Below are 15,011 nucleotides of genomic sequence, written 5' to 3'. Positions count from 1 at the left end.
TGTCTAACATAACACCAAACGCATAGTAGATGCTCAGTAACGTTACTGCCCTTTCTCACTTTAGGAAAACTCAATACATAAGACTCTAAAGTGGGCAGAGAGATTAGCTAAGGCATCATTGCTTACAAAATACAAGAATTAACGAGGAAACCCTGAGGGGACACCAATGTCATTAGTTCACAGATCATGAGCTCACCACAGTCCCTGCAGGCTAGAGGAGATTAATGCTAAGGTATTCAGTGCCATCTCCTGTCGAAGATGAATTCAATGTAACAGCAGAGCTCTGCTCTGAAAATATCCCTGGGAACACCAGAGTAAGGTACATAACTGCATAACCAGGTGGCAAAAATTTTATTTCCCTTGACTTTGGCAGGGAGCATACCTACTACTTCCTAATGTCAGTGGACTTCTTGTTTCTCTGTTATTACAATATTATTAAAACACATAAAAATCTGAAAAAATTATTGGAGCCAAGACTACCCACTGTGCATCTGATATTATTTGATTCTTGACATCATTTCTTTCCTAGGTTGTTTTGTTTTTGTTTTTACCTCTTCTCCAAACAGACTTCAAGCCAGCCTGAACTTTTGAGATAAATCACCAAGATATCTGTCTCTTTTGCCTTTCCTATGTTAATCTATCATAGAAATTATATTTTAAAACATTTAAAAGAAAAACATTTGCCCACAAGCCCACCCTTCTAACATGTGAACTGTGACCCCAGCGAACATTCTATCCTGCAGACTTTCCCCATGTCGCTAGTCTTCACATGTATCTTTAATAGACACCCAGTGACCCACTGGGCCACTGCTCCCTGTTTTTATAATGCTTCAATGAACAACTTGGTGTATATCATTTTTTCTCTCTTTTGAGTCATTTCCTGAGAACATCTAGGAGAAAGAACAGAAGCATGTGAGTCCAGGAACTCGCTGCACATGAATGGTCTGGATCCCAGTCTTAGTACTTGCTAGTTCAATGACTCCAGGCAAAGTCTCTAACCTCAGGGTCCCCTCAAGTAAAAGGTGGGTGCCTGCCTCATCCTACTGGTGCGAGGTTTCAGAGAACAGAGGCATGGAAAGCTCTACGCACAGTGCCTGGCACAGAGCCAGGTCTAGATACATGGAACCACTGTGATTCCCAGGTACCCGCTATGACAGGGGCACTCTGTTTGTTTTAATGACAGTGTCACAGTCAAGAGCATGGACTCTGGAGCTCCACTGCCAGGTTCAAGTCTGATCTCCTCATTGTATGACCGTGGGCGAGTGACTCAACCTCCATGAGCCTTGGTTTTTTTCATCTGCAAAATGGGGGCAGTAAGACAGCTCCTCATGGAGTTTGCATGAGAATTAGGTGAAGAAGGCAGAGAGAGTGCTTACGTGATAAGCACTACGATTCTCAGCTATTTTCATTTTTATATCATGCCCTCCCACAAAGCATCCCACTTAGTCCCTTCCCTGTTGTCACTCCTTCTGTTTGACTCTTGGATCTCTTGGTGCAATGAAAAGAACGTGGCCCTGGAAGCCAGGAGGACACTAATTCGAATCCTGTCCTTACAGGTGACTAAGTCGGCTCTGCAACCCTTCGCAAAATTACTCAACCACATGGGTCTCAATTTCCTTCGATACAGTATCATAAAAAATCCACCCCATGGGTTATTGTGAGGATTAGGAGAAATAACATAAGCACCTGAGAGCTGACTGCACCTTAGTCACCCACTGTTCCCTGCACGCCGACGGTGCTGGGCACAGCAGGGCAGACCAACAAGGAGCGAGGAAAGGATGGAGAAAAGGGAGGGGAAGGAACGAATGAATGAAGCCCCGCGCCACGCCTGGCTCTCAGCAGGGAGGAAGGAGCCAGTGCATCTGCGGAGCTATGAAGGGCCCGTCTGCGTGGACCTCGAGCCGGCCTCCTGCACCGGGGCACCCTCCCTGATCGGAAGGCGGAGCGACTCGCATCCCGTGGATATTCATGGAGCACGGGCCTGTGCGAGACACCAGTGGGTGCTCTGCACTGTGCAGGTAATAGAGGCACAGGTGGGACGCTGGGAACAAAGGAAGACGCGCCAAGGAAACACGCGCAGTGAGGATGGACTGGACGCGGGGGCCGCGGCGCCAGGACAGTCAGGCTCGATCCCGCTGCAGGGCATTTTCACTGACTGTGAAAAGACCGAGCACAGTATCACTGGTTATACTCCCTACCTGTGCTTTACATCCCGGCGGCTATTTTGTGACCACCAATTTGTGCTTCTCAATCCTGTCACCTTTTTCACCCAGCCTCCCTAACCCCCTTCCCTCTGGCACCCATCAAAATGTTCTCTGTATCTATGAGTCTGTGTCTGTTTTATTAATTTATTCTGTTCTTAAGATTCCACATATGATAACTGTCCTTCTCTGACTTACTTTTCTTACCATAATACCCTATAGGTCCATCCATGCTGTCACAAATGGTAAGATTTTGTACTTGAAATATTGGGGCGATCACTCTGTGAAACATATGGTTGTTCAACCACTATGCTGTACATCTGAAACTAATACAAAATAACGTTGAATGTAAACTGTAATTTAAAAATAAAATTTAAAAAAGACTGAGCAGAAGTGATGTATAAATTCTGCTTTCTTCTCTGCGGTCCTTGTGGGGGGCAGGAAGACGGCAGGTCTTGGAAGCTAGGAGGGGAACACAGGAGCACTTTCTGTTTATTGAGCTTTGACAACGTGCCAAGGCGCCATGCCGATGCCGTTACATGAATTACTTCACTAATCCTCACAGTGCCCTATAAGGTGGGCACTGTGCATGGCCCCACTTTACTGACAAGCAAACTTAGGCTCAAAGCGGTTACCTAATGTGCTGAGTTCATACACCTAGCCCATGCCTCCTATGGGAGGCCAGAGCTGTTAATGAGTCTATCATTGATGGCAAAATCCCTGCTAGTAATGACTGTAACAGTGATTGTAAGCCAACATGCTATGCAAACGGGAGACACTGTTATTTTATCACCAAGGTTTTCGTGTTGAACTTATTTGATGGAGAGTCATGTCTGTAAGTAAATAGATATGAATCCCTTGATGATGTAAGATGTCAAATTTGCCAGAGTAACTGGCAGGGAGTGTGGGGGGGGGAACTACCCAGCGGTCGTGCCAGGCTGAACTCAGAAGCTCTGAGAATGATTACAGATGAAAGGCACACATTGCGTGAAGGTGCCCCAGCAGGAAGGAGTGCCCGAGGGCATCCTCAGTCAGCAGCCTGCTGCCAAAATCACATCGGGGTCCCTGTGGCAGCCAGATGCCCACTGACACCTGCGGCAGTGTGCTCCAAAGATCTGCAGTGTGAGCTGCTGTCTCCCACCAGGATCAGGGATGACTTGACCTCCTGATTGTCTTTATCAGTAGTGCAGGTGAGCTAGGAAGGACATTGCTAAGGCCTTCCTTCTAGTTCTAAGTTTTAGGAGGCAAGGAGGCAGCCTGGCTTCAAAATCAGAATAATCTGTGTTCAAATCCTGGTTTGACACCAGCTATTTCGCCTGCACGTGTTAATTAGGCTCTCTGAATCTCAGTTTCCTCATCTGTAAAATGGGACAATAATGCCATTGGTTCGGCATGAGAATGAAATGGGGTAAAACATACATTAACATTTAGCACAGTGCCTGGAAAAGATTATAAATTTCATTATCCCACTACCCAATTTTAAAAGGGAGCCACTTTTAATTTTTTTAAAAAGTAATAATTTTGAAAATAACTCATTAAGTCAATCTGGCATCAATTATATCAAAATGATTTCAATGTTGTTTTCTCCTTTGTCCCATCCTCTCTGGGTCCCTTCCTTCCTTCCTATTTGTCCTTCCTTCCTTCTAAAAAATGATCTATTTATCTACATAGAACAGACTGGATGAAATGGTAAAGGGATTAAAAAGTACAAATGAGTAGTTAAAAAATAGTCACGGGGATATAAAGTAAAGCAAGGGGAATATAGTCAATATTATTGTAATAACTGTGTATGGTGCCAGGTGGGTACTGGAAATATCAGGGGGATCACTGTGTAAAGTACATGATTGTCTAACCACTATGCTGTACACCTGAAACTGTTATTAAATTAAATAGGAACCATCTACAATCATATAGTTTTGGTGTTTCCATTTCTCTTTCTCTTTTAAAATATCTTTCAATACCAAGGAAAACTTTGAACAAAACACGAGATCCACAGGGAATCCTTTTCGTAGGTTCCTCATTTCTTGCACCTTCTGGACCCCTCTGCCCTTCATGCTTTCTGGGCTATACTCTGGCTCACCCAGGCACTGTGCGGGTCCCACGCCTGGATTGAGGGGCCAGGCCCTGGCGGGCAGCTCTCCCGCTCCCCGGGCTCCCTCGGCTGTGCCCTGTGCGGCGGCTGAGAGGGAGAATGCCCTGCAGCCTGGGCACACGGAGGAAACTCAAACGCAGCCGAGAAATAATTTATTCTTCTAATCACAGCAAAGTTTTCAAACTTTAAAACAGAGGCTTGATGAGAAGAAAAGCTGGTGTGTTTTTTCTAAAAGCCTGGCATTTCTGAAAAGCTCCCCTACCCAACCACAGCGACCTCAAACCTCTGCCCATGAATTGAAAATAAAAGTTCATGCAGACCAAAGGCCCTCTCACAACAGACGCCCAGCGCTTTAGAAATCGTCCCTCCAAAGCTTAAAAGTTGCAATGTTTTAACCAAGGGCCTGAGCCCCTGGAGCCGTTCTTCTTGTACGCTCCCAGGGCTTTCTCAGCCAACGTTATTTACTTTCTATGACACTGAAGGGAGAAACTGTTTTGCTTTTGAAAAGGAGTCATCAGTAAAGGAAATAAAACTCCTAGAAACAGAAACTTAGCCTTTTTAATGGTCATCTACATACGATGTAAAATTAGTTGATTTTTTTGGTGGACTGAAGAACTTACAGAGGGTCCCTAAGTCCAACCTGACTCAAGATGTGTTGTCAGCAGACCTGACACCACAAAGAAAACAGGGCCAATGTTGAAAGTAACCACTCAGTTCCATCAGAAATAGGTTTGCGCTTTGTCATGGTCCCAGTTCTGAAACTTTATAAAATCCTAATGATTTCAATGGGAACTTGACCTACCCGTGAGATCTAGAATTCACAAATTATAAATAAGTTACATGTATCAACATCCCGAATTTAGACTAATCATTCAGAAAAAGATGATGTGGAACTAAAAATCACTCCTGCTCATTTTTAAAGATTATGAATTCCAGAATTGCAACCTTCAAAGAAATACTCCCTTCTTCAAAAGTTTCATATTAGCTTGAAACGATTTCACGGCACTTGCAAGAGTCCAAACAAACACCTTGACATAACAAAATGCAGTTGTGCCTCAAAAAATGAAATGCCGGAGGTGTAATTAGCAATCACTAATCACGTTTGATATTCAAATGACAGTTCAAAATCTACTTCTAGAGCAGTTCACCTGTACTGACTGATGGTGCTTTTTCTCCAACACGATGGGTTCAGGGGATCAGAGCTTATGAAGTGCTAATTCTCCATTCCGAGAAAATAAAAGTCCGCTCAGTTCAGCAATCTCATTTAGGTTGCGTCTAAGTAACGCTGACCTTTAGACAACTGGGCGGCCAGAGAACACTCAGGACTCAAAGTGCCAACTAACCTTCACTGGGCTGCAGCCTTTTCAAAGACTTTCTTACTATCCCTTCAAATTCAAACAAGACAACCACAACAATATAAACGCAACATGTCCAAGTTCACCTGTCAACTAATAATTACTGATTGCTCAACGGCAGATTATGCTTTTAAGTTTTACTGACGATTAACCAACCACAAAAATAGAAACGAATTACATATTTTACAGTAATTTTGCTCTGCGGATCAGATCTGACACACAGAAACCACGTAATCGACTGGCACAGGTCAATCCAGCCTTAGTTGCCTAAATCTGGACCCTAGTCAATGGAAAACATAATGACTGAATTAAATTCTCTTCTGCTTTTTATGATTTCTTTCACTCTCTTTCTCAGAGGAAGCTGCTAACACTTCAAAAACTCAAAAAACACATGTAGGTAAAAAATCAAGTTAGAAAGACAGAAACAAAACAAATTTCTCCTAACATTAAAAAATAGGCAAGAAATACAAGCGAATGAGACACTTTCTCTGCATCCTGCTAAAAGGCGTTTCAGAGAATGGTTCACGTGAAACTGAGTTTTCCATTTCCTGAAAATCAAGTGTAAAATGAATGGTCAAGTCTTTAACACGGGGATGTGTACAAGTATTGGGGGGTGGGGGATGAGGGCCACCACATTCCGGAACTGGGAGGGCCTCAGGAGCTGTGGGGGGCCCATCAGAGGTGAGCAACATATGTCCTCTGAGGGATCTATGGGCCCCTCTCCCGGGTTCCCATTCCAGTCAACAGGTGCCGCCTCTACAAAGACACATCTCCCACTCCCTCTAACCCCGGAAAACACGAGGATGAAACCGTGGCAAACAGGAGCACATGAAATTCCCTCTCCATGGGAAAGGCTGAGAAATGAAATTAATCCTTCAGCCTGAACCCTGTAGAAAAGAGTGACTTCTCCTGACGTTAGAACTGGGGCTATGCCTCCATCGAACAGAAAACACCTAGATGTGCGAAAACAGTTTATTTTTTCAGGATTCTTATCTCCTTTCCCCAATTAGACACCTAGGCTTAGGCGTAGAAATACCAGGTAATTATTAGTAGTAATAATAAAACCTGCATTTACTGAGCGCTTCCTAAGAGCCGGGCTTAGTTTAACCTACACACTCTCATTATAATCTCTAAACCAACCTAAGAAAGTAAGGAATAGACATTTTCACAGAGAAAGAAATTGAGGCTTAGAGATCTCACCTGGGCCACACAGCTAGAAAGTGGCCGGGCTGGGGTTGAAACCCGGGTCTCTTTCGTGGCTAAGCTGGTGTTTGTTGCATTAAGCCCCACCACACCGGAAGTCATGCTAACACATCTCTGTCAATGACTTTGGCTGCACTATAGTTTGTTGAGTTACCTAACAGCTACACGTTCTGTCACATCACATCGTGCTCTTGCCTCATTAGTTTTTCTCACCGAGGTGTCTGTACGTGAGCAAGAATGAAGGGCGCCTCAGCACCCTCAGAGACAAGCAAATGTTAAGGACAGTTCAGATGAGTCAAATGTTGACTGAACTTCACACGAATCCCAAAGGCTACAGCGAAGATACACTCTTGTGACTAAGGGTAGAGACCTCGAGTAGGTGAGGCCACTTGCCCCCTTCACAGATGGGCTTCATCTTCCTCAGTTTCCCCGTTGCCCAAAATGGATAATGGCAGTACCCATAACACATTTTAAAATATAACTAATAATGTATTTAAAGCACTGAGTACATGCCTCATACATGAAAGGCATTTAATAAATGTTAGCTTAAAAATACAAATAACTTTACTTGGGTTTTATCTCGGGAAAATTAGGCACACACCCTTAAGACTGATCTTGCTTCCCATGCAACCAAGGTGTGTTTTCACAGCCCACCCGCAGGAGCCCGAAACTCACGGACCACCTCACTGGCTTTCATTTCTGCCTTTAGCCCATTTACACTGTGACTAACAACCGTTCATTCTCTATAGGGCTGAGGTGGGCATTTCATAAAAAATGCGTTTAAATTAAAAATGCTTATTAGCAAAGTGAAGACATACAGTAAGTGTTGAGTATACGGTAATCTATTACCACATTCACATTTCATGCTCGACGGCCCTATTAGGTGGTTATATCAGTTTCATTAGAAAATTGAGGCTCAGCAATTACTCAGCTTCCAGACCAAAGGCACGCAGCTTCACGTGGCGCAAGGGCGGCTGTGAAAGGCAGCACCTCCCCATCAGTGCTCTGTCTTCACTGCTCCAGGTGGCGGTTATTTTCTTCGTGTGCTCATCATGAACTGAAATTACCTATTTTTGTGTGTTTTCTTGTCTGTCTGTCTAGAATTTATGCTCTGGAGGAACAGAGGTGGCAGAGTGCTGGGCACAGAAGAGACACATAGTTTCCTTGAATGAATAAATGAAGCTAAAATTTCCCCAAAATCTCAACTCGACCACTATGATGCACCACCTCCCATCACTGCCATCATTTAAACTCCTCTTCAAGTGCAGAATCACATGACATCGAAGCGGTTTTCTCTGGAGCCCAAAGACGACACACGTTCCCCTTCTCGGCAAGCGGGATTCAAACCCACCTTGAGGGCCGAGCCACGCCTCAGCCCTGCCCAGCTGGCACTCCAGCAGTGCCCAGATGAAGTGCACTGGGTGGAGCGAGGGAACAGGCTCCCCCAGTCTGGTCTCCAGTCTAGCTCTGCCACATACAAGCTGTGACCCAGGCACGACTCAGAGGAAGGGACAACGCAGAGCTGTGGTGAGGCTTAAACGGCCAGTGTGTGACAAAGTGCCTGTTCCGGGGCTGACACATGGTGGGTACTCGACGAGAGAGAGCACCCTTTCTTCTAGGCTCCAAGGGGACGGTTTTTATGTCCTTTGGAGTGCTCATCACTCTCAATGTGCCCCCATCTTCTCTCATCAGACACATTCTAAAGTCCTTGATGGTAGGGACTACGGTGTCCTTCATCCCCCAGGTCTGCCACCCAACAGGTACTTACAGAGTAAGACTGAATAATACCTCTCATAAACTAACCCAAAGAATTTTTTTTTAACTTTTACCTGGCACTTCCAAATAATCTGTCTTGGGTTCATTCTGGGTCCCCTAAACCTTAATAAAATTGCAAAGACATGTAAAATAGAGTTAAAGGAGAACCACCTCAGAGATGTCTCCTGTGTTTTCCATCCCACTGAGCCTTGGAGACGTGTGGGGACGGATGAAGAGTGTCCCCAGTGACCTCTACACGTGGGATAGGCTCTCAGGGCCCTATGCAAGCGGAGACCTGCCACCTGGTATCCCAACTTGTGATGCCACCAGTTTATATTTCAGCCCTTTTGGCAAGGACACCACAGCAAAAAAAAACAAAAAAAACAAAAACAAAACCTGACTTAGGATCATGATCTTACAATGCTGGAAATGGAAGAGAAACCCTGTGCTTGATGCAGGTCACAGTAAGGCCTCTCTCGTGGAGCACTTGTGAGGACCACGGACCATAAAACTAGTTTATAAACAAAGCACAGGGCAGAATTCACAAATATGCCAGTAGACATACAGGAAGGCAGAGATGTAAATGAGTGGTAGTGGTTTAGGTAGGCCACAGCCATCAGGATCATCACGCCCGATCCATTCATTTACAAGCAGGGCAGAAGGCAAGAGGTCTCTGCTGAAATGATCGCCAGGAGGGGTGGCTGAGTGTGACAACAGCCTCACCTCTTCTAAAAGCTTGAGCGAGAGGGGACAGAGTCTGGTTTTCCTTTGACGGCATCATTTCGTCACACTGGCTAGTGTTTATGCCTCTCCAGCATCCACAGGCATGTCAGTGTTTCCTAAATTGACTTGGATACAGCCCCATGAAATCTAGGGCCTTATAGTGAGCTCCTTTGGGATACAAGGGGTTGACCAAAGACTTCAGGAATGTACCTCAGGTGCCCTTGAGAAAGGAAATAATGGGCCCTTTTAAATGGTTATCCAAGGTTCTTGATTCTTAAAATCCTAACTGATTTTCTAATATTTGAGTTTATCGTTAGTTTGGGGAGAGATTCACTAACTGTGCAGCGGACCACAGCTCACAGGGTGGTGACCAGCTCACACGTGCTTCCTGGGTTCTGCAGTGAAGAGGGACATGTTTAACGCGCCAGAGAGCCCAGGCTCTGAGCTGTCTTCCCCTGCATTTTCAGGCCAGGAAAGGCACTCTTGGGAAGGCTAGATTTCCTGCAGGAGCATGACTGGCCGAGCCGAGTCCTACCTCGGAGTTTTCCCACCGTAGGAAGGAGAGAAAGGAGTCGGACAGGCTCTCCCTTCCACCAGCCCCTCCGAGATGTTCCTGCCCTGTCCCATCCCCTCGGCCTTTCAGACCCGCCTGGACACGGGGGTGAGGAATTCACCCCGGGCGCTCCACGGGGCCGTGGGGAGAGACGCCAGAACCTTTCGCGCCGGCGAGCCCGTGGCTCGTGGGGGAGGCGGGCGCCCCGCCCAGCTGGCCTCCAACCTCGAGACGGGAGAGCGGCTGGAAGCGAACCGGGGAGGAGGGAAGGGCGCGCGGGGGCCGGAGGAAAGGTGCAGCTGCTGGAGAGAAATGAGACTCCGCGCCCCGGGAAGCCGACGGGTCTCAGCGCGGCCGGGAAGCCCCTGCAAGCTCCTCGCTCCTCGCACTCGGCCCTTTGTTGTCGGCCCCCGCCTCTGGCTCCCGCTCATGCCCTGCGGCCCCCCGCCCCTCTGAAGTCACCCCAACTGCACTCATAATATTTTGCTTTGCGCGGGGTCTGTTTTCCGCCACCAACTTCCAGCAGTCTCCATGGCGACGCCCTGGGGAGGGGCGGGCGCGGCCACGGAAACGCCAGGGCCCCGCGGCCCCTGCGGACTCCGCCGGGTCCCCGCGACCCGCAGGCCCGGTCGGGAAGCGCAGCCGCGCGGCGTCGAGTGCGGGGCTCCCGGGCCCGGCCTGCGCGCCGTGTCGCGCTGGCGAAGGCTGCAGCACTGGGCCTGGGGGACCCCGGGACCCAGCGACTTTCACTTGACCCTGCAGCCGAGCCCAGACGCCGGCGCTTGGCAGGTGGCGAGGGTGGGGGCGCGCATGCCCCCCTCGCTGGCCACACACACACACTTGGAGGGAGAGTCAGTCTAACTGGGGCGCGGGAGCAAAGCGTAGACACCCCCCCCGCCCCTTGATCCCCGGAGCCCGCAGCCCTGGTCTCGGGGCCCGAGAAGGCGGCTCCTTGCCTGGGGCCGAGCCTGGGAGAGGACGGAGGGGGCCGGGCCCAGCTCTCAGCCGGGCTCCTCCGCCGCGCGGGCCTCGAGCGCAGCCACCGAATGTCCTCACCTCGGGGCCCGCGGGGCCGGGCCGGGCCTCCTGCCGAGCCGGCGCCCGCGAGCCAGCCGGCCCTCGGGCCGCCGCGGCCCGCGGGGCTCAAATCCGGCTCCAGGGGTCCTGCAGCCGCCCCGCTCGGGATCTGGAGCGACGGGAAGCGGGCAGAGGCGGGGGTCCCGGCGCAGGCCCCGCGGGCCCCTCTAACGCGCCGTCCCCTTTAACCGGCCGCGACCCTTCTGTTGCGTAGGCGACCGACCTGGCCCCGGCCCGGTTCGCACAAGTTCTGCGGGACCTAAAATTCTACCTACTTTTCCCCTCCGTTCTCGAATTTTCGGGTACCTTCAGTAACTGAGCAACGCTCTCCCGGGCGGGGACACGTCGGCGCCGCGGGCGGCCCGCGTGGGCGGGGCGGGGTGGGCCACGCGGGGCTGCGCGCTCGCGTTCGCGCGGCGTGGGCCGCGGCGCGGGCCGGGTGAGACGTGCGCACGCCCGGGCCGCAAAGGGCGCAGGGCCCGACGGCCCCACGCGCCCCTGCGGCCTGACCGCCTGCTCCGCGGCGAGGCCCGTGCGCCGGGCCCGGCTCTGCGGCCGGCCTGGGAGGCGCGCGCCGGCTCCCCGGCCTCCCCCGACGGGGCCATTGTCTTAGCCCCACACTTGAGTATTTTGGAAAAACTGGAGGAATATATTACCGGCTCGGTGCGCCGAACAAAGGGGCGCGTTTCCTCAGGTCAAGCTGAAGTGGCCCCGAGGCACACCACTAGAGCCCCGGGCCCTGCAAAACTGTTCTCCGCGCCCCAGGCACTTTGCGCGGATTTTCCTTTTAAGAGCAGGCGACGGAGGCCCGGCTCGCCCGCCTCTCTGATCCTACCCGCTCCCGACTTCGCCCCAGCACTTGCTGCGAAACGGGGGTTCGGGCCCTTTCGGAATGAAGTGATGGCGATGATATTCGTGGTTCTGGTCGCGCGCGACCTGCTGTAAAAGGAGCAGAATCGAACCGCCCCAGGCAGCGCCAGCCTCCGCGAGCCGGGGCGCAAGGACCTTTACATAACAAGGGAGACTCGCGGGGAAAGCTAATTGGATTAAGTTCTCCGAAGGGAGGTGAGCGGAGGCGCCGGGACCGGACCGCGCCGAGCCGCGCTGCCCAGGCCGACGGCCCTGCGAGCCCGAGGGAAATGCCCCGGGTACGCCTCGTGCCGTTTCTCCAGGGCACTGTTTACCAGCGCTTTTGATTCTGAGTTCAGGATGGCCATCTAGATGTCTCAGTTGTTCGAAAGGGAGAGGAGAGTGGATGGGGAGAGATTTCTCTTTCCCCACTTGGGACGTTTGCAGTGGAGGTGAAGTGACCAGGTTCCCCACGACCATCAGCTGCGTGGAAAACAAATCAGAACGTTTCCACGGCCCCAAGAGCGCACGGAAACGCTCCAGGCCTGTGGAAGGGTCGGCTAACCGTCCAGGCTGGGCCGTGTCGGGTGTTGGGTAAGGGGAGACCCCAAGTCCCCGCGTTGCAAATACTTGGCCGCCAACAGTGCAGACATGGGTTTAGTTTCGTTCAACGATCTTTGCCTCTAAAGTTGGGGTGCTCAGGAGGTGCGCAGTGGAGAAAGCGCTTGACTTGAAAACGTGGAGGGAGGGGCTCTGTTCCTCCCTGGGTGCCTCCTTTACCGCCAGCGGAGAGAACTCAGGCAGGGCCCGCCCCGCACCCGCAGAGGAGACCCCTCTCCTTGCCTGTCGCCTACAGGAGGGACTGCGGAGCTCAGCCCGTCCCCACTCCCAGGGGGTCCACACCCATTTGGGGGTGCCCGATGGAAGAGGAACTTGGCTCTTGGGATCAGAAATAGACAACTGCCCTGGAAAACCAAAGGGGGCCCAAAGGGTGCGGGTGTCCCTGCCACCAGGGCCCGGGCAGAAGCCTGGGGTGGAGGTGGGGGGCTGGAAATCGGCCTACAGGGACCAAAGAAAGACCGTGTGGGGCGATGCCCGGATGACCCCTCCACCTCCCCACCCCCATTTCCAGCTGCTTTGGGGCGGAGGTGGGGCAACATCCGTGCGGTGTTTGTTTATTTGCTCAGGGAAGGGTCGCGCGTGTGTGAGAGGGAGGCAGAGGCTGCCAGGCACTTGTTGCTCCGCGCACCCTCCCAAGCCTGGCGTCACGTTGCTACCTGGGCCCGGGCTTCGCTCACCGCCCCGTTTCTGCCCCTCCCCAAGCCCATCTCTCCCGAGGCTGCCGCCCCGCCGCCGAGCCCGGATAGGAGTAGACGGCCTGACTCCTTCCACCTGGAAGGGACATCGGGAGCAAAACTCAGGTCTGGAAGTTTGGCGGCTCTTCAAAGGTGCTAGAAATGGGAGGTGGCGAAGGCTCTGCTGGAGAAAGAACGGAGGCGCCGGGCTTTTGAAAGAGATTTCTTGGCTTGTTCAGTTTTTACAGATCGCCGCGACCCCCAAAACGAACAGCCCACAGCCAACAGCCGCCCAAGTGCCGAGCAGTTTGCAGACCCCGCCGCCAGGCCTCGCGGGCCGCGCTGCGCAGCGCTGCGCCGCGCCCTCCAGCAGAGTCACAACCGCGGAGCCGCGCGCATCCTCGGGGGCTCCTTCCCCGCAGGGAGGCCACACCCGGCCTCGGACAGCCCGGGGCTTCCACCTCCTGACCCGACACGGATTCCCCGGGACCACCGGGTTCGCCGTCGCCACTCCCTCCAGCGGCGGGTCTCCACCAGCCCGAGCCTCGGTCGCCGCCTCCCAGGCGCTGCGCGAAGTCCTCTCCCTACCCCGCCTCTCGGGCGTTCCGCTCGGCTCCCGGCCCTCGCCTCCAGCCCGCAGCGCACGGCCGTCCCGCGGCCCCCGCCTGGGGGGCGGCCCGGCGCCCGGAAGGGGCAGTCGGCTCGCCAAGTTGCCGCAAGTGGCACCTCGAGCTCGCCGCGAGCCAGCGAATCTTTACGTAACTTTGTGTGCAGGGCGAGCGAAAGCGCGCTCCTCGGCGCGTGCGCGCGTGCACACACACTCACACATTTGCACACACACTTCCACGCATCCACTTGCACACATCGTGCCGGGCTGAGAACTTCTGCACGCTTTCCGTTATTTCCTGGGGTTCCACTGTCAAGTTGACCTTTCTGAACTTTTCCAAACTCTTTCCGAAGTTCCCCGTCTCCCTTTCTTTCCCTCCCGAGGTCTCCCCCCAACCCCCACCAGTAGGACTAACCTGTGGAATCCATGTCGGGTTCCTCCAGTAACCCACAATGCATGCTCTTCCCATGGACAGCACAGGCGCCCCCCAAAAGTCCTGATGTTTGGGGATCCCCTGTGCTAGGGCCGCCCGGGGAGGAAAGGACCGAGCAGGGCAGAAGGAGCGAGAGGCGCGGGGAGAGCGGGGCGAACGGATAACGGGGGACAGACAGGAAAGAAAGAGGAGAGCGCGAGGAGGGGGAGAGCGCGGCCGAGGGGGAGAGGGAAGCGAGCGGGCGAGGGGACACTCGGCAGGCCAGCCGGGCAGAGCCAAACCCGTCAAAATGTTTGCGGATGTTTCATGGGAAAAAGCATCATTTTATAGGAGCCCCGATGGGAGCAATGTCATTGATAGGCCAGCCGGCCTGATGAATGGCCGCTCGTCAGATGGGGCCGTGGCGAGGCGCACTGTGAAGCCCATTGTGGGCCTGTTTTGAATAAGAAAAGCCGCCTCCGAAAAGGGGGGCTCGGAGCGACGCAATCCCAGCCCTCCGACTTCCCCCTTCTATTATAGCATTAGCAACGTTTTTCTTATTTAAAGTTCCAGAGGCCTTCTCCAGCCCTCGCCCCGCGCTCATTATAGGCGAAATCAAAATTGGCTTAGATGTGGCCCCCTCTCTCCTTCCCACCCCTCCCCGGACCCGGCCAGGCGGGGCGCAGGAACGGGGGGGGCAGCGGACTCCGGGGAGCCTGGGGAGTCGCCTACGCGCCACGAGTGGGCCCCGATCCTTTCCCGCTCCTCTTCTGCCCCCCACCCCCGGTTTGGCTCCCGGGTTGGATTTAAGTGGGGGCCCTGGGAATGAGGTAGGGCTGGACCCCTCCCACGCGGGCCCGCGGACACGCGTGGACTACAGAGAGCTGAG

The 15,011-nt window shown here is 52.5% G+C and overlaps 1 protein-coding gene across 1 annotated transcript in view; it reads right to left on the bottom strand.

Annotated features, from left to right (window-relative positions):
• The window catches only part of RFX4 (regulatory factor X4), a 119,441-nt gene extending 105,236 nt beyond the window's left edge, over positions 1–14,205 (bottom strand). The window contains exon 1 of the mRNA XM_016223239.2: positions 14,126–14,205. Coding sequence (XP_016078725.1) covers positions 14,126–14,168 — 43 coding nt within the window. The 5' untranslated portion in view covers positions 14,169–14,205. The remainder of the gene's footprint in view (positions 1–14,125) is intronic.
• Between the last annotated feature and the right edge of the window lie 806 nt (positions 14,206–15,011).

Source organism: Miniopterus natalensis, chromosome 2 (genome assembly GCF_054644295.1).
Source record: "Miniopterus natalensis isolate mMinNat1 chromosome 2, mMinNat1.hap1, whole genome shotgun sequence".
Classification (NCBI taxonomy): domain Eukaryota; kingdom Metazoa; phylum Chordata; class Mammalia; order Chiroptera; family Miniopteridae; genus Miniopterus; species Miniopterus natalensis.
Note: the sequence above shows the minus strand (reverse complement) of the source record. Positions and strands in the feature narration are given on the sequence as shown.